At 35.0% G+C, this 26,215-nt stretch overlaps 1 protein-coding gene across 4 annotated transcripts in view; it reads left to right on the top strand.

The window, feature by feature from the left end:
• METTL15 (methyltransferase 15, mitochondrial 12S rRNA N4-cytidine) overlaps nt 1-26,215 on the top strand; it is a 219,896-nt gene that overhangs the window by 13,451 nt on the left and 180,230 nt on the right. The window contains exon 2 of one of the 4 annotated variants that reach the window (XM_089915023.1): nt 1,327-1,384. The exons of the other annotated variants lie outside the window; for them this stretch is intronic. Within the exon in view, the coding sequence (XP_089771149.1) occupies nt 1,327-1,384 (58 nt within the window). The remainder of the gene's footprint in view (nt 1-1,326; nt 1,385-26,215) is intronic. 4 annotated transcript variants of the gene reach the window in all.

Genomic DNA, 26,215 nt, shown 5'->3' with positions numbered 1-26,215 from the left:
TTTCTTCTATGTATACTTCTAAAATATGTCTTTAATATATATTTTAAAATCCCATTAGTATTGGATCTCATGATTAGCTTTGTGTTTATTATATGCAATATTTTATTAGTACCATACTTATTTAATATGTTATCTGATATTTCAGCTATTAGTAGCATTTATATGTAGCCTGCACTACCTGGTGATGTGATGAACATTTTACATACTGTTGTTAAGGTATTTAAAATCTTTCAGGGAGTCAACAGTAATAAACACAAAACAATTAGACAATTAAATATTGAATTCTTATATCTGCTTATTTAACTATAATTTTTTATCACTCATTTTTTGTTGTAAAAACTACAGTTTATCAGCTCTAATGTGTATTAGTTAAACCCATCTTACTCAAAGTATCAAATATAGAAATTCCTCTTAAAAAAAAAAAAAAAAGAATTCCTCTTAGAGTTTTAGGGTGGGGCATATGGGAGTATGGATCCCAATGATAAATTTAGCATATTTTCTCTAATGGGAATATATATATTTAATGCTATTTATAAAATGTTTGTTCATGTTATAAGAAATGTGAAAAATTGATGCAAAAATGAGTTTTTGGGTTATTTTTTCAAATTTTATTTGGCATATATAAAGAAATAAGGTCTTTAGGTAAATGAGCTACTCAATCATGCCCAAAATGTTAGTTTCTTTAACAGTTCTTTAGAGTTTTAGAAGTATATACATCGTTTATAACTAAAAGGAGAATAACTTGTTCATGCTTATTTTCCCTTAAAGATGTGGTACTATTTAAAATAGTTATTTTACAGTTATGTATTTTTATGCACATTTATTTAAATAAATATGTATAATTACATTAGTTTTCATATTGAAATCTTTAATAATTGCAGTGTACTTCTTGAATGTATATCTACCCTTTCTAGTAAGTTTAGTATCCATGAGAATATTCTTGCTTTTCTATCAGTGGCTTAATGCATTTTTATCCCTGTATATAATTATCTTCATTAGAATTTAGAAGCAGATTATAAAGGACATTGGATAAATAAGACCAATAACTTAATTGATTCTTTTGCCTATCCAATGTCTTTAAATTATCTTCTTATAATTTGGTCTTTTTTGTACCCCAGAAGATGAATCTTTCCTATATGTTTGCTATTCAAATATGAGAATTTAAGATTCTTTTTTTGTTTTAAATTTAACTTAAAAGGTAATTAGAAATTACAGTTTTTGGTTCAGCGATAATCCCCAAATATATGTGGTTCCATGGTTGCGAAAATGATCTTCCATTTCTAAATGTCAGACATAAGTACTGAACTTTAAAATTTATTTGAGCAGGAAGAAAACAAAGGTCCATTCTGTAAGGGAAGCTCAGAGAAAGAAAAAGGAGAAACAGGTGAGGTTTTTCTGTTCACAAAGCACATTTGCATGAGTCATTCTGAGTACTGGTTACTGTCTATTTAGGTCAGCACTAGTCCCTGATCAATAGTCTAATCATAGTTACTGCAAGAGGCTAGGTCCAGTGGTTTTTTTTCTAGGTCCCATATTATTTTTGTTAAAAGTGGTAGGAAGTGTACCTTGACCTTGTGAGCTCTAAGAACATTTTATTTTACTCTTCTTCCACTACCTTCTCTTCGTATAACAAACTACTTAGCTGTAAGTAGAATACTTAAAATGTTATTTTATAATAAACGAAGTTGCAAAGCTTTATGGTGACTCATCTTGTTGTAATCTGTGAACTCTCTTGTTCTTTCTTTTTTTGTGGGTGCTAGTTTTTGTCTCCTTTGGGTGAAACAAATATTATTTATCAGAAGGTAATGTGCATTTAAAGATTTTATTTACTTTGATGAATGTTGTTTCAGAACATATTTATATGCATTTTTATGGCTACTTAATTTTTCTTGTTCCCTATAAACTTTTCACTTGGTTTGCTTGAGTCTTTTTTTTTTTTTCTTTGGGGGTACGCGGGCCTCTCACTGCTGTGGCCTCTCCCGTTGCGGAGCACAGGCTCCGGACGCGCAGGCTCAGCGGCCATGGCTCACGGGCCCAGCCTCTCCGCGGCATGTGGGATCCTCCCGGACCGGGGCACGAACCCGTGTCCCCTGCATTGGCAGGCGGACTCTCAACCACTGCGCCACCAGGGAAGCCTGGTTTGCTTGAGTCTTTAATGTATGAGATATTATATTGCATTGTGTAATAATTTTAAGGATATATTTTATCCTTGTCATATTCATTTGCTCTGTGTGCTATACAGTATTTTTCTGTATTTATAATTACATTTCCAGAAAAAAGCCAATTCTTTCTTTTGTTGTATATTTTTTTCTTTTTGAAATGCAAAAGAAGTTAACTCAAAGAAAGGTATAGCATAAATTGACTAGAGCCATCAAGTGACTGAGGCTTAGAGATGGAGATAGAGGGAAAGGGTGCTGTCAAGGGAAGGAAACTGTAAGAGGATGTTTTCAGGAAACAGTGTTAGTACTAAAAAGGGAGACAAACTTCATGAATTTCTATCTTCTCTATATGTTTTCCCTTCTTCTTCCAGCCTCCACGCTACCTTATGTCTCTTCTCTGTGGTTTTGATTTTACCTTCCTTTATAGCAGAAATCATGAAATAATTAAAGCAAATTCAGTCATTCATCCTTCCTCCCACTATAGAAATGATGTTCAAAATGGTCTTATGAAGACTAACTTTTCCACTAGTACGGAATATTGTCACCAAGATGATTTCTTCTTTGAGTAATACATGTGAAACCAACATTTTTGAATAGAAAGGCTTGATTTTGCTCTAATTTAAAATGATCAAAGCAGCAAACTACCTTAATGAATGAACATGAAGCCAACTTTTCTTGCAAAGGACTACTTTAGAGCTCAAATACAAAGTGAGATATTTCAGATGTTTCTAAGTGAGACATAGACAACTATGAGAGAGAAATGTTTTATACTGTTTTCTTGGTTTAATATTTTTGTAACATCTTGTTCATTATACAAACTGCTGAGATTTTTCTAAAGTTATTGTTTTCCCCTGAAGAGCCATTAGCTTAAATGCATGGTTAATAACATACAAAATAAAATATTTTATTTCAGAATTTATTCAAAGTAAGTGTTAGAAATTCTTTGAGAAACTTATATTAGGGATATTGAGTCAGTTCTTTTTAATGTGACTATACCTTCTGAAAGCCTGGGGTGAGAAGTGGTGTTAGTGTCAAATTCTCCATTTCCTGTAAAATCTATTTATGGATTGACATAATTCTGATTCAATTATGCTGAAGGATAGAGGATAAAGGTAAACAAGTATCCAACTACAACTGACATTTTTTGCAATTTTTTTGTTTTCAGTGTGTTCTGGTCTGAATTTTTTAATTACATTCAAGGTAACTGACTTGACAGATTTGGTTTTATAATTACACATGGAAAAAATTCAAAAAGTAATTGTTTTTTTATAAATGATTAATGAATGAGTTTTATCATTCTAAAGATGTAACCATATAAATCAAAATGTTCTTTGTTCATGGCTAACTTAATAAGTATTTACTCACCATCCACTGGGTATGTCTTAGTCCATTTGGGCTGCTATAAGGAAATACCACCAAGTAGGTGGTAGTTTATAAACAACAGAAATTTATTTTTCACAGTCTATAGTTGTAAGTCCAGGATCATTGTGCCAGATGTTCTTATGAAAGCCCTCTTCCTGTTTCACAGCAAGTGTCTTCTTGCTGTGTCTTCATATGGTGGAGCCTCTTTTATAAGGCACTAATCCCATTCGTGAGGACTCCATCCTCATGATTTAGGTACCTCATAAAGGCCCCCCTTCCTAATACCATCATCTTTGGGGGTTAAGATTTCAGCATATGAACTTTGGGTGGATACGGACATTCAGTCTACCACAGGGTACAAATTTTTCTTTCATTTTTGAAGAAACAAAGAATATGATCTGGTACCCACCAAAAATAGCTTAGAGTTTCCTGAAGGAGGTAAGGGAAAGGCAGCCTGAATGGCAGGATAAGTAACTAAACTATTAATATTGTTAACAGAACTAATAGTAAATGATAGGTCAAAGGTAATCTATTTTATGGATGCTCATTTTGCTGAGAGCAAACTCTAATTAAGTTTATAATATATAATTATATCTACAAAGTAAAGAACTTTATGATATAAAAAGGCAGATATTCATTTACATTATGATATGAAAAGCAAGATATTAATTTGCATTTTAAATAAGATTCATTACAGCATTACTCTCTAGCTCATTATGTCAGTTTAGGATGTTAACTACAGTATTACAGGTCTCTGATACTTTTTACTTCCTGATTATGGGAGACCAAGAATTAACTAGTTAAATGAGAAAAACATTTTTAACACTTATGTTTGATTGTAAATTAGGATGATTGCATATTCCAGTTACTACTTTAAGTTCTATAAATGTTTTTGTTCATTACTTTTGTTTTATATTGGTTTTTGGGTAAAAAGTCTTATAAATCTTTCCAAAGTATAACCTTACTTACCTTAGAGTCTACACATCTAAATTAAACTTTTTAAAATTGACTTAAGGTTGTAATTTTGAATATCCGTTCTTTTCTGTTCTATGTAACAGTGATTTTCTAAGTGCCTTAATTTCTTCCTTCCCTAAATCCCTACATGGCTATATATTTCTGGGCGCATTTTTAATCTTTTCTGCTGGTGCTCATTTCTTAGTATGTTCACTTAGAGCAAGTTCATCACTACTAAATTTTCCAATAGAGCTGATCTAAGCAAACGAGTTTCTAGGTGAAAGTAGATAGCACATCTGTTAAGTCAGAAAACCTGGAATAGTCATCCCTCAGATATCCACATGACTGGCTCCCTCACTTCTGGTCTTCATTCAAATGACACCTTTTTAGAGGTATCATCCCTGGCCACCCTATTTAAAATTTCAACTACCATCCCACAATGTTTGATATCCCCTTTCCTTGCTTTTTTTCTTTATCCCTAATACTTATCAGTAACATGCTACATTTTTTCATTTTCATCTTGCTTCTTTTTTTTTTTTTTTGCCGTATGCGGGCCTCTCACTGTTGTGGCCTCTCCCGTTGCAGAGCACAGGCTCCGGACACGCAGGCTCAGTGGCCGTGGCTCACGGGCCCAGCCGCTCCGCAGCATGTGGGATCTTCCCGAACCGGGGCACGAACGCGTGTCCCCTGCATCGGCAGGCGGACTCTCAACGACTGTGCCACCAGGGAAGCCCCATCTTGCTTCTTAATTATTGCCCCTCCCTCACACCCTCCCTCCATGGCATCCTGGAATTTAAGTTCCACAAAGCTTGGGTTTTTTTCTGTTTCTTTACAACTGTATCCTCAATGCTGAAGACAGTGACTGGCATCCAGAAAGTACCCTATAAATATTTGTTGAAATAATTATCAAAAGCAACAATGAAAAGAAAGGTACTGGTAAGAGAAACATTAAGAAGGTAGATATGGCAAGTGATTGGGTGAAGTGAAGAAAGCCTTGGGAAATTGACATAAAAGACAATGAGCTGTTAGGTCTAAGTTTCTGTGTGAAAATGAGACCATTTCCTCATTTTTTCAATAAATATTTATTGAGCTTCTGTGTAACAGGTGCAGTGCTCTTGATGTTGGGGATACAATGTGGAGCAAAACTGGACATGATCTTAGCCTCTAAGGAGCTTATAATTTAGTGGAGGAGGCAGGCATTTATCAAATAATTATCAAGGTGAATGTGAAATTTCCACAGCTGTGAAGGAGAATACAGTCAGCCCTCCATATCTGCAGTTACACATCCATAGATTCAACTAACTGCAGATGGAAATATTCAGGAAAAAAATTCCAGCAAGTTCCAAAATCAAAACTTGAATTTGCAGCTCACAGGCAACTATTTACAAAACATTTACATTGTGTTTACACCTATTTACATAGTATGTACATTGTATTAGGTATTCTAAGTAATCAAGGGATGACTTAAAGTATATGAGAGCATGGCTTAGGTTATATGAAAATACTACACTATTTTTTTCCATTTAAGTTTTATTGAGATATAATTGACATACAGCACTATAAATTTAAGGTGTGTACTGTAATGATTTGATTTACCTACATCATGAAATGGTTACCACAGTAAGTTTAGTGACTATCCATCATCTCATATAGATACAAAATTGAAGAAATAGAAAAAAATTTTTTTTCCTTGAGATGAGAGCTCTTAGGATTTACTCTCTTAACAGCATTTATGTATAACATTCAGCAGTGTTAATTATATTTATCATGCTGTACATTACATCCCTAGTACTTATTTATCTTATAACTGGAAGTTTGTACCTTTTGATTGCCTTCTTCCAGTTCCCCCTCCCCTACCCCACCTCTGGTGACCATAAGTCCGATCTCTTTTTCTATAAGTTTGTTTGTTTGCTTGTTTTTGAAGTATAATTGACCTTCAACACTATGTTAGTTCCTGTTATACAACATAGTGATTCAATATTTCTATACATTTCAAAATATCACCACAATAAATCTAGTTACTATCTCTCACCATACAAAGATATTACATTATTATTGATTATATTCCTATGCTGTACATTTCATCCCCATGACTCATTTATTTTGCAACTGGAAGTTTGTACCTCTTAATCTCCCTCATCTTTTTCTCTCCTCCCTTGAGCCCCTTCCTCTCTGGCAACCACCTGTTTGTTCTCTGTATCTATGAGTCTGTTTTGATTATGTTTATTCATTTGTTTTGTTTTTCAGATTCCACATTTAAGTGAAATCATACAGTATTTGTTTTTCTCTGACTTATTTCACTTAGAGTAATAACCTCTAGGTCCATTCATGTTGTAGCAAGTGGGAAGATTTCATTCTCTTATGGCTGAGTATGATTCCATTGTATATATACACCACATCTTCTTTATCCATGTATCTATTGATGGGCACTTAGGTTGCTTCCATAACTTGGCTATCGTAAATAGTGCTGGAATAAACATATGGGTATATATATCTTTTCCAATTAGTGTTTTCGTTTTCTTTGGATAAATACCCAGGAGTGGAATTGCTGAATCCTGTGGTAGTTCAATTTTTAATTTTTTGAGGAGTCTGCATACTGTTTTCCATAGTGGCTGCACCAATTTACATTCATTAGATACTTCAGAGAGGAGCTAAACCAGAGGACCTGTGCGGAGGGCTCTGTCCCAGGAAAACTCATAGGGCCCTGCTCTGTTACAAAATCAGGGAGTATGATACCTCCAGCTTTGTTCTTCTTTCTTAAGATTGTTTTGGCCATTTGGGGTCTTCTATGTTTCTGTATGAATTTTAAAATTCTTTGTAGTAGTTCTGTGAAAAAATGCCATTGGTATTTTGATGTGGATTGCACTGAATCATGTAGATTGCCTTAGTCAATATCATCATTTTAACAATGTTAATTCTTCCAGTTCATGAACATAATATATCATTACATCTCTCTGTGTCGTCTTCAGTTTATTTCCTCAGTGTCTTAGAGTTTTCTGAGTACAGTTCTTTTACCTCCTTAGTTAGGTTTATTCCTAGATATTTTATTCTTTTTGATGTGATTGTAAATTGGATTGTTTTCTTAATTTCTCTTTCTGATAGTTCATTGTTAGTGTATAGAAACACAACAGATTTCTGTATATTAATTTTGTATCCTGTAATTTTACTGAATTCATTGATGAGTTCCGATAGATGTTTGGTGGTGTCTTTAGGATTTTCTATGTATAGTATCATGTCATTTGCAAACAGTGACAGTTCTACTTCTTCCTTTTTAATTTGGATTCATTTTATTTCTTTTTCTTGTCTGATTGCTGTTGCTCAGACTTCTAATACTATGTTGAATAAAAGTGGTGAGAGTGGACATCCTTGTCTTGTTCCTGATATTAGAGGAAAAGCTTTCAGCTCTTCATCATTGAGTATTATGTTCGCTTTAGGCTTGTCATATATGGCCTGTATTATGTTGAGGTATGTTCCCTCTATATCCACTTTGTTGAGAGTTTTTACCATAAATGGATGTTGAATTCAGTTTAGAGAGAAGAGAGAACATATATAAAGGTTTTATGCTGGGTAAGAGTATGGCAAGACTGAAGGATTGTAAACAAGCCCCTGAATGAGCTGAAGATGCAAAGGGGAGGTTTGAAAGATGAGGCTGGAGAGGAGGTGGAGGTCAGAGATGATTAAGTTTTCCTTTTAAAAAGATTATTCTCTCTACATTATTGAGAATGGATTGGTCTAGACTAATGAGACTTTTGACCAAAGATAATGAGTGGTGATAATTGTAGATTTGGAGAGGAATGCACAGATTTGAGAGAGATATTTAGGAATTAAAAAGTACAGGATGATGCTGACATGAATTAAACACCATTTTCATGTTAGACACTTTATTACGTACAAGGGATACAAAAAAGAAATAGCCTGCAGTAGAAGAACTCTTTGAAATAAAACATTCTATTATATATATATATATATATATATATATATATATATGTTGCTTTGATATAATAATGAGGGAAACTATTCTACCTGGGTTTTCACAAAGGAGATGAAGGCTAATATGCATCTTCAGAAATAACAAGGAGTTTTCTAAGTGGATAAGGAGAGGAAGGGAATTCTAGGTAAAGAGAACTATTTGTGCAAATGCAGAAAGTCATGAGAAAGCAGCATTTGCTCAGGTAAGCAAATGTTCAGAACATAAAGGAATTTGTAAGGCTTGCTAATGATATGGGACTTTACCTTTTGGACATGGGGAACCTTGATACTTTCTCTCAGTGCCCTGAGGTTTGACAAGGAATTTCTGGAGTTGAAGCTTATTTGGGAATAGAGATGGAAAGATGGATGATTGTGTTTGAAGAGGGGGGCTGTCACTTGAATGTCCAGTAACAGAAATGAGAGACTAGAGTTAGAAATTAGATACGGAGATTGAATTTACCACACAGGTGATATTTAAACCCTTGAGAATAGATATGATTGTCAAGGCAAAAAGAAGGAAACCTTGGATAACACTTACATTGAATATCAAAGCTGTAAAGGAATTTGGGAGATGGAAAAAGAAGGGATAAGAGAAGTTGGTAAATACATAAAGTAAGTTGAAATATGAATGGCTGCCACGTCTAATCTGCTTCATTACTTTGGCCCCATTGGCCTAGGAGTTTAAGGAAAATTTTGTTTTCTGGCTTTGTGAATAGATCAAATAAAAGCTAAAAATGATTTTTTATACCTTCCATACCTAGACTGTTTTCTTACTCATATTTAGAATAAACTCTTCCCTTGCTATAATTAACAGTATTTCATCCAAACTCTAAAACACCCATTTGGTAGTCCACAACATATGCATTATTGTATTTCATCTAGAAACCTAAATGTTGTAAAGTGACTTTAGTTTATTTGAAAGCTTTTCATTGCTATTGTTTTATGTAGAAGAAACATTATAACATAGATCCAACTAATCAAACTAATATTATTAGTAGTACTAATCCTGACAAATTCGTTTACAAAAAAGTACTAAAGAAATTGCTCTGAAAGTTCAAAGTTTGCCAGCTTGGAGAAAACCTATCTCTGGTCAATTATTTGAATTTTGCTGAATTTTTGTAGCTTCAATGTCTTGGGCTAATATTCAACCTGTTAGTTGGCTTATTACCTTTCAGAGACTGACCTGTGTTTGGTGTAAAAATTAAGTGACAGGGAATACCCACCTGAGTTGTGAATGTGATTTCTTAATTTTATCTTTCCTGATCTACTTGATGAATTATATATGTTCATACCTAAAGGAAAAGAGGGAAGGATCTTCTTCCATGTGAGTTTCCATTGAATGCTCTGCAGGTATTTTCTTATGGCAACTATTTTAACCAAGGCAGAAACCTTTTCTTCATATTTATGTATTGATGGTATTAAATAGATAGGGTAAAAAAAAATTGAGTAGAAAAATAATTAACCAGGAATAACAGTATAATCTCCAGATGAATTCTAGATGAATGGATGTTGCAATTAGGTACTATATACCACACTCATAGTCTATAAGAATATTTTAAATAAAAATAGTTTAGCTTAAATCTACATAATGTTCAAAATTGAAAGTAAAGTTTGCATGATGTTTAAGAGAGGCATTCAGTGAGTATGGTTTTTGTAAATGTATTGCAATTGCCAAAAATTAACATAAAATGTGTATTCTTGCTATAAACATTTATTTTCAAGATTCTTAAAAATTGGACATACTTTGAATAGTTTTCCCTCAAATAAAATGTCAGTGATAGAGTTATAAGGTTTTTTTTTTTAGTAAGGATATTTTATATGAATCTCTCATTGTGGTTTTATTTTCTAATGTTTTGCATAAAAGTTCAAATGTGAGCAGAAACTATTCATTCACTGTTATTCTCTTTGATCAATTTGGGTATATGTAATTTCCTGTAAAAGTGTGAGTGGGGAAACTAAATTCTTTGAAATGAGTTTTCTGATTATTAAGATTTTATAGGTAAAGCTTTATTATTTAATTAACTTAGATGATTTCGGTATGTGTTGATCATCAACAGAATTTTGTAGACTGTAACTTGAAGTAGTTCTAGTGATGTTTTAGGAGAATACAAAAACATTAAATTGTCTATACTACATCAATTAGCCTTTGATGGTTTTCTTTTTTGTTATGCTAATTTATTTTCATGGCTCAGAAATGAGAGGTCTTTTAGATGCTTTTTGTTTACACAGCAGGTCAGTAGACTTTAGGTTAACATGTCTATGAATAGGTACATGTGGTTATTTTGAACATTTGAAATTGTTTAGATTTTCCCCCAATTTTCGTAACATTTTATATATTAATTTTGCTAGATTGCAGAAGAAAGGCACACTCATATAGTTTGATATTTGTTTTTGTATTTTTTTCTTTCTAACATAATGACTAAGGGGGAAATTTTCGTATCAAATTACTTTTGGTTTTTTTGTATTCTCTAAAAGAACTTTACAAAATTCAATCCAATAAGTATGTATTGAATGTTTTTCTGTTTTTGTTTTTTAAGTATTTATTTATTTATTTAGTGGCTGCATTGGGTCTTAGTTGCCGCACATGGGATCTTTTGTTGCAGTGGGCTCTTTGTTGCAGTGCACGGGCTTTTCTCCAGTTGTGGTGTGTGGGCTCCAGAGCACATGAACTCTGTAGTTGAGGCACGCGGGCTCTCTTGTTGTGGCTCACGGCCTCAGTAGCTCCGTGGCACGAGGGATCTTAGTTCCCTGACCAGGGATCAAACTGGTGTTCCCTGCATTGCAAGATGGATTCTTAACCACTGGACCACCAGGGAAGTCCCTGAATGTTTTTTTATATGTTTAGCACTGTGTTGGGGGACCAAGAGGTTACCAAAATGGAGATTATCACCTGACCTGGCATCCAGTTCATGTGTTACTCCTAAGTAATGATGTGACCTTGGAAATGTCACTTGCTTATCTAAGCCTCAGTTCCTAATATGGAAAGTGAAGATTTTGGAACTATATCCTCTTTAAGGTCTCTTACAAACATAACATTATTTGGAATTGTCAAAGTTGACTTTATAAAGGGCTGGATATCTTCTGTTTACCTTTCCAGAACCACTTTCTATCCTTTTCACCCTGTATGTGCCCTGGGAGGATGACCTTTACCAACTATATCATCTAGCTCCCCTGCCCTTTGGCTTCTGGTTGGATTATACCAATGGGAGATACCAGCTAGAGATCAGAGGGTGAGGGGAAAGTGAAGCCATCGTACTCCTTTGTGTTGCCTTGAATTGGTTGCTTTTCTTTCCCCAGAGCCATAGCACCTGTCAGGAGGCCCTCTCTATATAACTAACCCTCTCTAGATAATGGTAATCACTTACTCCTTTTACCCTTCAGGCTTGGGATGGTAACGTCTCTGGCTGTTGTCAGATCCTCTGGAGCTGTACACAATTCCCTGTTCCCTATCCCCTAAACTCTGTCTACATCTTTATAAATAGTTTGTTAATTAAACTATCATTCTCAAATTACCAAGTTTGGGTGTGCCACCTTTTTCTTTTTTCCCCTTCCAGAACTGACTGAATGCTTTCTATTCTCTTGGAATGACTTGCTACCAATCTCTGTATCTTAAGGACTTATTACCATTAAGTGTCATCAAGAGTCTCTGTAAAATGAAAATATTCTGTGAGGGACTACATGATAAGCTCTCTGACTAATATGTTAATTTTCAGTGGTTACTATTGGTTTATATGCTACTTGTTTTAGAGATGTGTGTATATATGCATGTGTATGTTCCCCCTTATCTTCACTTTATAATCAAGTGAGAGCTCAACAATTTTATTTAGGTCATTTTCCTGGCAGAAAATACCATTAGGCTAGTCAGATCAAGATGTGTAGAGTTTTCTCTTGTGGCAATGGGGAATCTTTGAAGAGTTTTAAGATATGGAGTGACCTGGTTAAATTTCCATTTTTTGTAGGCTACTCAGTGGCTATATATTGGGAGAATTTGTAGGCAAGGAGGCTGATGTTTTATATTAGATAAAAGATAATAGGTATCTGAACAAAAGGAGCAATAATCAGTGTGTTGAAGCAAGGAGTTGAAAAGTCAGCAGTTGTGGCAGTGGATTGGATGAAGGGGAGAAAGCTTATCATCACTCTCTTCTTTGTGTGACTAACCCAATGGAGAGTGATGCTGCTCCATGATATGGAGAATAATGGAGGAGGATTAGGTTTGGGGGAAGTCAATGAATTAAATTTGGGGCTTGTGTGTTTGAGATGCCTAAAGGACATCTAGGTTTTCCTGTCCAGAAGGTAGTTGATTGACTGAATAGTCTGAAGCAAGAAGGAGAAGACCAAATTAGAAAAAATAATTTAAGGAGTCATCAGCAAGGCAGTATTGAAGCCAAAAAGAGAATGAGGTCCCTCATTTTTTTTTTTACAGATGGAAGTGCAGAGGAAGCTAATGTATTACAAATTTGGTCGAAGAAGATGACCTAAGGAAGGAGAGAGAAGGAATGGTTAAAGAGGTATGCAGAGGACCAGGAGACTCTGGTTGCATGTGAGCTAAGGAAATAGAGTTTTAAGACACAAGCCATCAACAATGGCAGATGCACCGGAATTTCAGAAAGGTAGAGGCTAGAAAATATTTTTCAGAGCTGACAGTTAAATGATTACCTTAGGGAGAGCAGTTTCAATGGAGTAATGGTTCATTGGAAATCAGATTCCTGTATGGAAGGGACAGGAAGAGAGAGCAAGTATAAATTGATAAGAAAAGATTTGGATGAGTAAAGGAGGGTAGAATATGGATAGTAGTATGTCAAGAAAGAGTTTTATGTATGTGTGTGTGTGTGTGTATGTATGTATGTGGGTAGGTAGGAGGGCAGGTGGGTAGGTAGTTATACTCCTTATTTCTGTGAGGATAGAGTAGGCCAGAGAGAAAGTTTGAAGATACAGGAGAGGGCAGGTCTGATGAAAGCTGGAGGAGAGTCTTGGTTCAAGAGCACAGGTGCAAGATTGGCTTTGAGTAGAGGAGAGACTTGAAGTGAGGATGGGTGTGATTGAAGATAAATTTGTAGGTAATGGGCAGAAAAATTGAGAGGAATCTAGCCTGAGTGCCTTTATTTTGAGGATGAGATCAAAGACAATGTTGTCTGTAAATCAGAAAGCTGTTTGAAGAGATTATTGAAGTGGGGGTTCAAGGAGGTTGTTGAAAATTTAGAATAGCCATCGAGACATGAGGCAGTGTGGTGTGGTGGTTAAGAGCCTGGGCCCTGGAACTCTTCTACTGATGAGTTGTGTGACCACAGGCAAATTACATTATTTTTCTGTGCCTCAGTTTTCATCTAAGAAAGGGGATAATTATAGTTCCTACCTCATTAGAATATTGTGAGGGTTAATAAATGTTTAAGTATAGATGTGTGTAAAGCATATCTGGTACATAGTAAATACTCTATAAATTATAATTCTGATTATTACTGATATTTTTCAAGTGTTATTATATACTTGAAATGTGGGGGATAAAGTAATTGAAAGTAGTGTGGTTGGGGAAGGGAGAGACAGAGAATAAGAACACAAGTGGATGTGCCCACGTGAGAACTGGAGTAGTTGTGGTTAAAGAATAGAGTATTTGAATTTAAAATTTCAGTTAGAACATGATAAGCCAGTGAAAAGTTCTAGCAACTGACTGTGAGAGGTGAAGGTCATTGGATTTGAGATGGACATTTTGTTGAAGTATCAGAGGTTTGTACTTATAAACAGAATGACTGAACGCAAATCTGCACATGCAGACCAACAAAGGGGTGTTGTGTTGACCACTTAAATATGACAAGTGGCATTGCTGAACGTGACGTGGTTTTCTGAAATGGAGAGCTATTCTTGGTAAAGTTTCTCTCAATTTACGCAATAGTTCCATTCCTAGAAAATTCAATGTATATTCAATCCTTGTAAAAAGTACTGTATGAGATGTAAAACAGAATTTGGTTTCAGGCTTAGATCATTGTTCTCCCTTTCCCCCTCCCCCCACTTTGTGAACTGTGTGTCATATAGAATTTGGGTTATTTTGAAGCACCGTGCTGTGCATTGCAGGCCATCCAGCATTCTTGTACCTCACCCATTAAATGCTGGTGGCATTCTCCAATTCTTTGTAATAGCCTGAACACATTTTTTCAACGCCCTCGTTGAGCACCACTGGGTTAGGGGAAAGACGGCACAAAGTGGCATGTGGATTAGAACCAAGGAAAAGGGTCCTGTTTTGCACAGTGACCTAGTATAGAGATGTGAAGCAGGGAATTACCTGGCAACAAAATTTCAGTAGAATCCTGATATAAGGTTGCAGTGTTGCAAGGTAGTAAAGTTTCTTTACCATCTCAGCCTCTGTCCTTGTTAACTCCTTCCCCCAAGGCACCCCAGTTTAGATGTATCTGGTAGCCAGGTTAATTAACACTTAGTGGCCTAGTACAGTAAGAATTCTTGACTGGATTTGGTGAAGAGTAATTTCAGCATAACTTCTCTTTTAACTACCTTAGCATTTTCTTCCCTTTCTACTGTACTTCCAAGCATTCCTTTTCCATATGAAAACAGGTGAACATACCTGATCTTTCCCATTAAAATGTTTATTTCTCTATTTTTTCTTGCCGTCAGTAAATATGTTGCATAAAAATGTAATCTTTGAATTTCTGTGTTTGCTTATGAACATATCCAAATGTGCACTAAAATGCAGTGGAATTATTGCAGTTTCATCTTTTGTTCAAACTGATAAACTTTTAATAGTGTCACCCTTGTCCAGTGTTAATGGGTTTGTTATTTTTGGAAGAATCATTTGCAGTAGTTTACTTCTGCTGATCCTAATCAATCAGAAGTATTGCTTTTAAAAGATTAATCTTGAAAATCTAGCCAAGTTGTGCTATTTAGATATTGTGCTTATTTTAAATTAGGTGATTTTTGTAATACTGAACAATATTTTTCATTGTAAATAAAAATTTAGCATGATAAAAATGTTTGCCCAGGGAATTAAATGAGGTTTGATGAGGTTTTTAAGCTTCATTTGTGAAGTAAAACCTGATAGTGAAGATGAGTAGTTCCCGAAGTATGCATGCTTTGTGAAATATTTTCCTACTTTCAGTCTATTTCCTGGGGTATATGCCCATGCCATGGAAATCATTGTGATTAACATTAATTGTTAAGCTTCTTGGGTCTCCCTGCAGAGAAGCCAGAGCTGTAAAAATTGAACCTTTTTTTTTTTTTTTTTTTGCCTTGTAAATGTCATAGCAACAAGACATAGGTCTAGAAATGGAGCCCTGTAATGGTCACATAGCTGATTTAAATGGCGCTATGTAATTATATCACGATTATATGCATGGGTAGCATCTCTTTATTAAGTTACATTCTTTTATATTAAAATATATATCATTTTTATGTGAGAAAAGTTAGATATTTCATAAAATCCAATTTGTTCTTGTCCCTTAACCTTAATACGTTACTTAGTCTGTGTTTTAAACTGGTAGAAAATAATTTGTTCTCGATCTCTTTTTCTTATTTTATCATGGACCCTTAATAATCTCAAAAATGAATCCATTAAATCAATTAACAGATTAATTTCACCCGCTTTTAAGTTCATCCTGTGGGGGGGGTTCCTATGAGATTTTCATAAACTATAATTGAGTTTTTATTTGCCCTAAAGTGAGTTGTTCAATCGTCTGTCCTTTGTAAATTCACTTCGGTGTGTCATGTGGTACATTAGATGAGAATTATTTCTTTCTTTGACACACAATGTAGTGTTTTTGCTTGTTTGTTTTAGAAAAGTTCCTGAAAAGTTTTGTGAAAATCAAATTGAGAAAACAAAAACAAAAAACCTCTTATTTCCCCACTGCATTATACTGTAATTTTAGTATGTTTTATTTGAATAAAGTATTGAATTAGTACTTATTCCAAAAATCAACAAAAGTTTGATATGATTAAAGGGAAAAGTGTATTTTTTAATTTTCAATTTTCATCTCAGATTTAGAAGTTCACAGACATATTGGAATAATGATGCATAAGGAAATTAAATGCAGCTTCTAAATCTTACAAAATTGTTCAAATATATCATGTCATGACAAAATCCTATCTGGAATGTTACTTAAGAGTAATGAAAAAGACAAAAGGTAAATCTTAGGATATGAAATTTTGTAAGTGTTCCTTTCTTGGAATATTTAGAAAAATTGAAAAAATGTCTCTTGGAGTAGTAGGGCTAGAAATAGTGGTTGAAAGGTAGGAAGAGGATGTTTTTGGATCATGGCAGGAAATAGGGTACTTTCGGGATGGGAGTTGTGACTAAGATTAAGCACAAGACTTCAAGGTAATTTCAGGCTAACTATAGTCACTTAAGTTTAAGTCCTGGAGTTTAATTAATAGGGAAGATTGAATAAAAGATCAGTTAACATATTGTCATAGCCAGTGTCTACAAAATGGCTTCCATTGATCTTCACTTCCTGGTTTTCGTGTTCTTTCATAGTTCTTTTCCATAATGAATTGGGTTGACCAGTGTAACCAATAAGATATTGCAGAAATGATGATGCTAGTTGCTTCAAAGGCTAGGTCAGAAAAGAAATTGTGCTGTATCTTGGATTGCTTGCTCTGGGAGGCCAGTTAACATGTCATTAGAATGCTTAAGCAGCCCATGGAGAGGCCTACATAGAGTGGAATTGAGGCCTCCTGCTAACAACCAGCACCAGGTGAGTAGGCTATCTTGGAAGCAGATCTTCCAGCCTCAACAAGCCTTCAGATGAATGCAGCCCTGGCTGACACTGTTATTGCAACCTGTGAGAGACCTCAAGCCAGATATTCCTGATCCATAGAAACTGTGAGATAATAAATGTTTATTGTTTTAAAACCCTAAATTTAGGGTAATTCGTAACAGCACAGAGGAATAATATACACAAATAAGTACAGAGTTTCAACTGTGATAATTGCCGTTAGAGAAAGGTGTGTACGTCTGTGAGTGGCAAACAGACTTCTGATTTAGTATGGGTGTTTGGGAAAGGTTTATGAGCTTAGATCTAAAGAATAGGAAAGAACATTCCTGGCAGGGACAGCATGTGAAATGCTGTTGTGGGAGAAACAGGGCACTTTTGAGAAACCTGAAGACCACCAGTGTGGCTAAGTGTAGACAGCAAAGAAGAGATGGAAAGAGATGAAGTCTTCATCAGAAAATGCTAGGCTCAAGACCACATTAAGGATTTTGGTCTTTATTTGAAAAGCAGTGGGAATCCATTGAAAAGTTTTCAGCAGGGGGATGTGGGGTAACTAGACTAGATATGTATTTTGTAAAGAACATTTTGGATAGCCTTGTGGAGAATAGATTAGAGGTAGTAGGCTGGGAATAGGTTGTGTAAGGGTGGGTGAAAGGAGACCAGTTAGAAAGTAATAGAATTTATCTAAAGAGATGTTGATAGTTTGGACTAGAGTGGTGACAGTTTAGATGGAGAGAAGTAGGCAGATTTGAGAGGTTTTGTATTAAAAATAAACAGAATGTGGTGATGAGGAGTTAGACCTGAGAGGTGAAAAGAAATATAGCCTTGTTAAGGCTATATTTAAGGTAGGTATATAGCCTTGTCATTGGATGGATGAAGACTCAGATTTTTTAAGGAAGATTTTCTATTTTTTTTTTGTGTGTGTGTGTGGGGGACATGTTTTTAGATGCTTTTCACATAGTCAACATGGAGTTTCAAGAGCTAGTTGGATAAATTGTTTGGGAACTCAGAGGAAAGGTCTGAGCATGAGACAAAAACTTGTCAGTTTTATTTCATATGAAGTCATAATTCATGTGATGCAGTCTTTGAGGAGTGTGTGGTCAAAAGAACACAGTTCATTAAAACAAAAATTATTTCAAAATAGTGCAAGTTTTTTATGCATTTGTCAAAACTATGAATGGAACTCTTAATTCCCAGCAGTACTTTGTAATATTGTTCTTTTTCCTTTTCTCATCTTCTGTCTTCATCAAATGCAGCTGTTGTACCACCCCTTTCTTCAAAACTCCTGAAGAAGCTACCCTTCTACTCCCATTCAGGCTAACTTTTATTCTAATCCACCCTTCATCTTCTTTGCTCTTCATTATTTAAATTGATGTAACTGTGTTTTCCTGTTTTGACAACATAGGGCCTTGCTTGCAGTGGAGAGTAGGGAAAGAAACTGGGAGCTCAAAGCCAGGTATTCTTTTGATGACTTAGGGAGAAGAAAGTCACGGAACACCTCTGAGAACAGTGACATATTACTGATTTTTGTCATGTCACCTAGTTTTCAGCATTAAGTAAAAATTGAAGCCATGGGCTTAGAGTATTTTTCCTTGTCTTGTCCTTAAGTAGCTCCATCATTTAATGGTTGGGGTAAGGAAGATGAGCCTAGAGGAGGACTGATTGGGATCTGTGTTAACTTCTGTCTGGAACCTCTGAGCTAACTGCTGCTTCAGGTCTCAGGTCTTCGCTTAGATAATGGTTTCTTTGGAAGGCCTTTTTAAACATTTCATTTCCAGGTTAGGCTCTTCTCCGGCAGCCACTCAATCTTATTATTGTCCTTATCACTGCTGTAATTATTTATTTAATTGCATGTGGTTCCCAGCACTCTAACCTCTGCTAGGGAGGGTGGTAGACAAGTTCAACATTGTATCCCCACTAAGTACTATTTTATCTTTTATGTAATGGGACTTATTAAGCACTTGTTTAATTAATTCAGGCAGGTGTTCTCATAGACTCATTAGGCTTCGTATGTGTCTATCAGCCACATTTCTTTTCCTGCTTACTGTCAAAATATATAGACTTGCTCTTTAGCAAACAACATAAAGTAGCTAGACTCCAGGTTCTTGTCTTAGATTATGACTTTGAACTCTCGGCCACCTAATACCTATAAAAAGTTTGGGGGAAATAAAATTTATGAAGGACTGCAGTGTACTTGTACCATATGGTTTTCACATTAGAATTAGTTTAATTGAATTGTGCTTCACTGTTATTCCATCGCTTATATTGAGGGATATTAAAAGCAACACAACTTTAAAACTCATTGTTATATTCACTGTAGGGGTGGAGGAGAAGGTGGTTTTCTGTGATTTTTTTATGAGGACTGATAGGAAATTTTTGTTTTCAAGGTACAGTAGTAGTAAGAAATCTTATTTTGAATGACTAGGTTTTTTTTTGTGTGTGTGTGTGTGTGTGTGTGTGTGTGTGTTTGTTTTTCTGGATATGACGAATCATGTGACTGCATATGTTTCTCTCTTTGCAGTGGCTTCTAGGAAACTCATAAATTTTGTGGTCTTCCTTCATCAAAGGACATAAACATTTTATGTCCTATGTTTTGAGTAACAGTCTTACTAGTGATTTTAATTTTACCTTTTTATTTCTTCTATCTTTATTGCCATCTTCATTCCCTTCCTATCTCTCTTTACTTTTTTACTTCCTGTACTAACTTGTCTTTGTAAGTCATATTAATTTTTTTTGAATCATTACATATAGACTTCTACAGCGTAATGGATCTCTTATTGGCAATTTGTTTAGGAACTGACTTGGTATTAATTTGACATCTCTCCTTGGATCCCCTAGGCTCTCTGCAATATTGAGACTGGCTGAGTCCTGTGGAGCACCCCCTCTCCTAGATTCCAGTTTCTGAATAAAGGGTCTTCTTTGTTTTCCCTTCAGGGAGTAGTCTTTCATTCCTCTTTTCTCTCTCTCCCAACCCCAAAACATTCCTAAACTGTTTTACAAATAGCTACCTATATTGCAACTGTGATTTAATAAAATGTTTGAGGTAGAGATAAAATGTTAGGTAGAGATAAATTTTATGATAAAAGCAAGGAAAGGTAGTTACTTGCATTCTTTTTTATTTTTGTAGTTATTTTGAAGAACCACTTAAGGCATTTATATTAATTCTAGAAAGGTCAGTAATCTTGGATCACACTAAGGATAAACTAAATCTGAAAAAAATATAAAAAACTTTCAATGGGCTAAATGTATATGATGATTTTAGGCTTTTATTCATATCTAAATTTTGTTTCCACTGCTATTTTAAGAAGTTAGGAAATATGGGATATTTATATATGATGAATAGGTGAATTTAATTAAACACTTTAATATTGGTTTTATTACTTATATCCTCTGTATAGTTTAAAAAACAACTAGCATTCTTTATAGAGATAGTTGCAGTAGCAATTTTAAGGAATATATTTTCATTGTTTTGTTAACAAATCAAACTTTTCAAGTTATTTCTGGCTATTAAACCTTTCTGGAAAGTTGTTCCATATCCTTCCGGTCATCTAAATTTATCACAGGCCTTTAACTAAGAAGGTTGGTGAACCTTCTTTCCTTTTGATCTTGCATCCTGGCGGGTGCTTGGGTATTTCTTCTGTAAGAAAAGTTTTGGTTGATGAGTCAGTGCACTGAGTCATAGGCAGCATGAAGCCTCTAGTGTTCTATACTAACTAATTGGAAACAGTTTCAAAATTAATTAAGGCACAGTTGTCAGCTCACTGTTACTGATTGACATCCCACCAAAGTATTTTGTTTTTTGGCAACTTGCTTAATTGTTCTTTGGTGTTTAGGTTTTTGTTTTGCTTTATGATTTTTATTTTTTTTTGGTCTGTTGAATAGACCTATCTTTACCATGTTGATTTTTTTTAAAGCTCTTTTATGAACCCTGTGTCATTTGTGTTTAATTTCTCCCTTGCTTGATGCTTTTTTTCCCTTAAAAATTATTCAATGCAATTCCTTCTCTTTTTAGCTTGCTAATTTATCAGTCCATGAGAGAACTCTTTTATGCTCCACAGAAACTAGTTCATACAATAATAGTACATTGATTTGTCAAATAAGAGCCCGCTCTCCGACTAAACATGTCGGAAGTTAAATGGCATGCTTAGTTTCCTTTACATTGCATAAATTTGACCTTACTAAACTTATTAAAAATGACATGTTTTTGAAAGATTCTGTTTCTTCATTGTGCTCGTATTTGTTTGAAAGTACTTTTATTTGTATAAAGGATTCTGCAAGGGGGGATTTATTAGGTGTTCTTCATGTTTACAGAAGGTTAAACAAGAAATCGAGACCAGTAAGGTATTTTGGCTGAAGCGATCAAATATGTTCTGGCAAGATGATAAAGTGCTAGGGTTAATTACTGAGGGGGAGAAATAAAAGAAGGAGAAAGAGGAGATAACTCACATATTAAGTGCCTACTTATTTCCTCACACTTTCCATATATTATTTCTTTAAATCCTCCCAGCACCCCTTGGAGGTGGGAATTATTTACCCATAATCAAATGTGGAACTTGAAGCCCAGCTAATGAGTAACTTATTGAAAGTCTTCAACAATATCTGTATAATAAGCACGTTAGGCAATTTATGGCAGCACATTAGTGTGCTGTCTCATGCCAGATTTGGAAAGGAAATTTAGGAAAAGTATTTGATCTAGATATACAATAGATAATCTATATGACAGTAAATGGATTACACATCTTTGCATCATTACTCTTAAATATTACTTTTGAAGCTATTTGAAATTGAGACACATTTTACAATTGATGACATGTCATATTTTAATTGGCAGCATCTTTCTTTCATAGTACATATTAATGCTTCATCTTATAATCAGTATGATCTTAGATTTGTTGGAATATAGTAGATGGTCCTTGTTCTTTTCACTCCTTAGAAACGTTTAAGAACAAAGGCAACATTTTGACCTTTAGGGTTTTCATTCATTTTCCCTTAAGTCTCTTCTAATGAGATGGGCTTTAAAGAATTCTATGGTTAATTAAGTTTTAGAAACATAGCATAATCTGTACTTCTCTTGGAGATTCTTATTATACACTAGCATGTAAGAATCCTAGGGGGGGAAAAAAGCAAAATATTTTTAACTTTCTGTACCCACTGTACAAACTTATTTAACCAAAGAATTCTTACCACCCCACCTCTTTCTTACCTGTCTGTTTTTCAAAGAACATTGTGAATATGCTTGAAGAATTTAATCTCTGCATATGTAATGTTGAGAAGTGCTGGATTACATACTCTTTTGCCTAAGACTATCACCAGTTAGAGTTTAACCTTTCTGAGGGTCAACAGATTTTTCTCTTTTTCTTCCAGTTTTATTGAGCTATAATTGAAATACAGCACTGTATAAGTTTAAGATGTACAGCATAATGATTTGGCTTGCATACATCATGAAATGGTTATCACAATAAGTTTAGTGTACATCCATCATCTCATATAGATACAAACTAAAAGAAAAAATAATTTTCCTTGTGATCAGAACTCCTAGGATTTACTTTCTCAACTTTCATATATAACATATAGTGATGTTAATTATATTAATCATGTTGTATATTACATCGCTAGTACTTGTTCAGTTTGTAACTGGAAGTTTGTACCTTTTGACTGCCTTCATCCAGTTACCTGCCCCCACCAGCACCGACCCCTCCCCCAGCACCGCCCCCTCCCCGGCCCTGGTAACCGCAAATCTAATCTCTTTTCCCATGAGTTTTTTTGTTTGCTTTCTGATGTATAATTGACCTACAACACTATGTTAGTTACCGTTACACAATATAGTGATATGATATTTCTATACATTACAAAATAATCATCCTGATAAGTCTAGTTACCATCTATCACCATAAAATATATTATATTATTATTGACCATATTCTCTATGCTGTACATTTCATCCCTGTGACTCATTTATTCTGTAACTGGAAGTTTGTACCTTAGTTTCTCTCACCTATTTCACTCTTCCCCAACCCCACCTAAAGGATTTTTTTTTTTCAATCTTCTTACCCATGCTCATTTTATTTTTATTTTTTTGCTCATGGCTTGGCCACACCACTTTACCAATTCCTTGCTTTTTTTTTTTTTTCCCTTGAGTCATGTCTTGGTATATAGTTTTTCCTCTTTTGCTAGCAAAATTGTGATATTTGAATCTTATTAACTGGGTGTTTGGAGTTTTATTAGAGTTTCTGAACAACTAGAGAATTCTTGGTAATGTATAAATTACAAAGGAAAAACTCCTTTTTCTGGCATTTTATGACATCTAAAGTTCAGGAGATTATGGGAGCCTAATTACCATATCTTATGCTGATCTCTTCAAAGGTATGACATTTTTCATCCTCAAGGACTCACTAAGAAGGAGTAAATCTCCATTCCCTGCTATTTTTCTTGTTTATCTCTTTACTTCCTGACTCCCCTCTTCTTCTCTCCCCACTTCCCTTTGCCCTCTCTCTAAATCTGGAGTCAGTTTACTTAGCAATTACGTGTTCTGTCAGGATTATTTAATCATGTAATATTTGGTCACACTTTTCCCAATTACTGTATGTTCTTCATTTTAATAATGTTGTTTCTGGAGCCGTATTCTTAGCACTTCTGTACAAAAGAGACTGCCTAAGTCTTTGGCTTTTTATACCTAAGCTAAACTAGCTTCTTCTTACCAGTCTTCCTGTTGGCCAATAGATGACTATGTTTCTTCAGTCACCAAGGCATTTAGTATACTGATTTTATTGCAGTCTTTTTCAATTTATTCCTTTCTTACTTATGGTACTTGTCATCATTCCTGTCAGCAAGGATTCTTGAGTTTGTGTTATGTTTTCAGAACTGTAGTGGCCATTGGGGAGTTTACATACTCTGTATTTTCAAGCACCCTATGATCTCAGTGACAAAAAAGCCATTCATTCATAACTTAACTGAATTTATAACATATAAAGGGGACCCAAAGCAGTATAATACTGCATTAAAGGATATGGAAGATGAGATTAGAAATGTGGACTGGTGCCAGGTTGTTTAGCAATTTTACCGCCAGGCTAAGACGCTGCTCGGTAAGATAGCTTTTGGGCAAGGGAGTAATATGCTTCACTTTTCCTATCCTGCTGTTTATTTAGCCTAAACACTTGAATTTATTTCAAGTAACTTGATGCTTTGTTTCCGGCACATCTTCTTGGCTTCAGTCTCAGCCTTCTGATTGTTTTAGCCTTTTCTACTCTGATGAACCTATGTCAGGATTTTCTGATGATTAGATATTGTTCGTAAAGCATTTCATAAACAGTGCTTGGTACATGTGGAGATGACAATAATATGATGACAAAATGTACTGGAATATGGATGTAGCCAAGGTGTGTGTGTTAGGGGGTGGGGAGGTGGGTTGGTGAAACCACACAATCTTTTCTCATCTAGGAAGCTTAGCCAGGGCCATTCTTGTAGCTTTCATGTTTCAGACTGGAAATCAGGAGACCTGGGTTCTGGTCCCAACTCTATGTGACTTTGCAGATCACCTTCCCTTCCAGGCTGCTGTGTCTATTATAGATTAAATAATTGTTTTGAATTAGGTAATTATTAAAAGGTGTGATTCTAGATTTAAAATATATAATTTTGGGGGGTTAGGCAAGTAGTGGATAAGGATGGCTTAAAGATAATATGAGAGTAGGGCCATCTCTTATTTCATTGGAGTATTTCTGATGGGTTACCCGAACCAAACTAGTAAATGACTGTCCAGGATTCATCTGCTTCCAACAGAAAAATTATTTTAATTAGAGAAAGGACCTATACAAAAAAGCACAATAGCAAAACAGAGCTTAAAGCACATTTAAAGTACATTTGCATTTCTCATATTGAGAGTCAATAAATAAAATTCTGAGGCAAGAAAAGTAGTTTCCACTTTCCTACAAGTGGAAACTACTCACTGAGACAACTGAGGAATTTAGAAAAAGAAGTTGGGTAATATCTGATACTTTCATACTCTTCACACACCTAGGAGCAATGTAGCCTCTTCAAATCTTAAATATACAGATTAAAGGCCTATGATTGCTTAGGATGCACCTCTGGGGCAGGCAGTCCTAAACTCCTTGCCAGATTAGGTTTGAAATGCTTAATCAGTCCCGCTTCTTCCCACACCCACCAATCTCCTACAGTGCTCTTTTGCATCAAAATTTCAACAAAGTATTTGGACTAGAAAAATTTTAATTTTTCAGTTGGGTAATTATACTACACTAGTATAGCACTGGTCTTTCTTCAGCTTGGTCCATATTTAACTATTCTTAGTTCTTTGTCTTCCCTTTCCTGTTATTGCCTCTTTCCCTCATCTTTCTTATTACTTCTGTTTGGTTCATGGCACTGAGGTGGATTTGTGTTAGAGATATTATGGGAGCAAAAGAATTGGACTAGTATCTTCTCGCTAACACCTCTTCCACAAGCAAACACACAAATAAACCAATATCTATTATTTTGGATATGGAGAGGTTGGAGACAGAACAAAAATAAAAGAGAAGCTTGAGGATATTGAGTTGGGAAAGGTGCTTTAGGAATACCTCTACTGAATTTGAAGTAGGGATGATTTTAAAAAAGGAAAGATTCTCTCCCTACACACCCCCTGAGAAAAAAACTAAACAAAAACTCCCTAATATTTATATAATTTCATTATAAAGGACGGGCATACATTGCTATCATTTCTAGATATCAGCAGTTTGGGCGTTCTACCCATAAGGGTTGGAATGTTGAAAGCAGAAGAGAATAATTCTGTCTATTCAGGAGAGTTGAGACTTCAGCCTTACTTTCTTTTAAGGCTTTATTTATCAAAGGTATTTTCAGAAGGTAATGATGAACCTGAAACTGTTCCAACCTGTGCTGAAATACTCCCACACTATGTTGTTGGAATAGATTTAAGCACTCTTTGTAAAACCATGCCAGAAAGTTCTTACCATTTGAAGTTTCTGCCCTCAGTTGGATTAAGAGGAAGAATTTCCCATCTGTTCAGACAGAAGAACAGTGATCAAAAAATAGGTAATAAGAAAAGATTTCCCT

The sequence above is a fragment of the Delphinapterus leucas genome, chromosome 7 (genome assembly GCF_059928025.1).
Source record: "Delphinapterus leucas isolate spDelLeu-1000000601 "Yukka" chromosome 7, BTC_Dleu_Yukka2, whole genome shotgun sequence".
Classification (NCBI taxonomy): Eukaryota; Metazoa; Chordata; class Mammalia; order Artiodactyla; family Monodontidae; genus Delphinapterus; species Delphinapterus leucas.
Note: the sequence above shows the minus strand (reverse complement) of the source record. Positions and strands in the feature narration are given on the sequence as shown.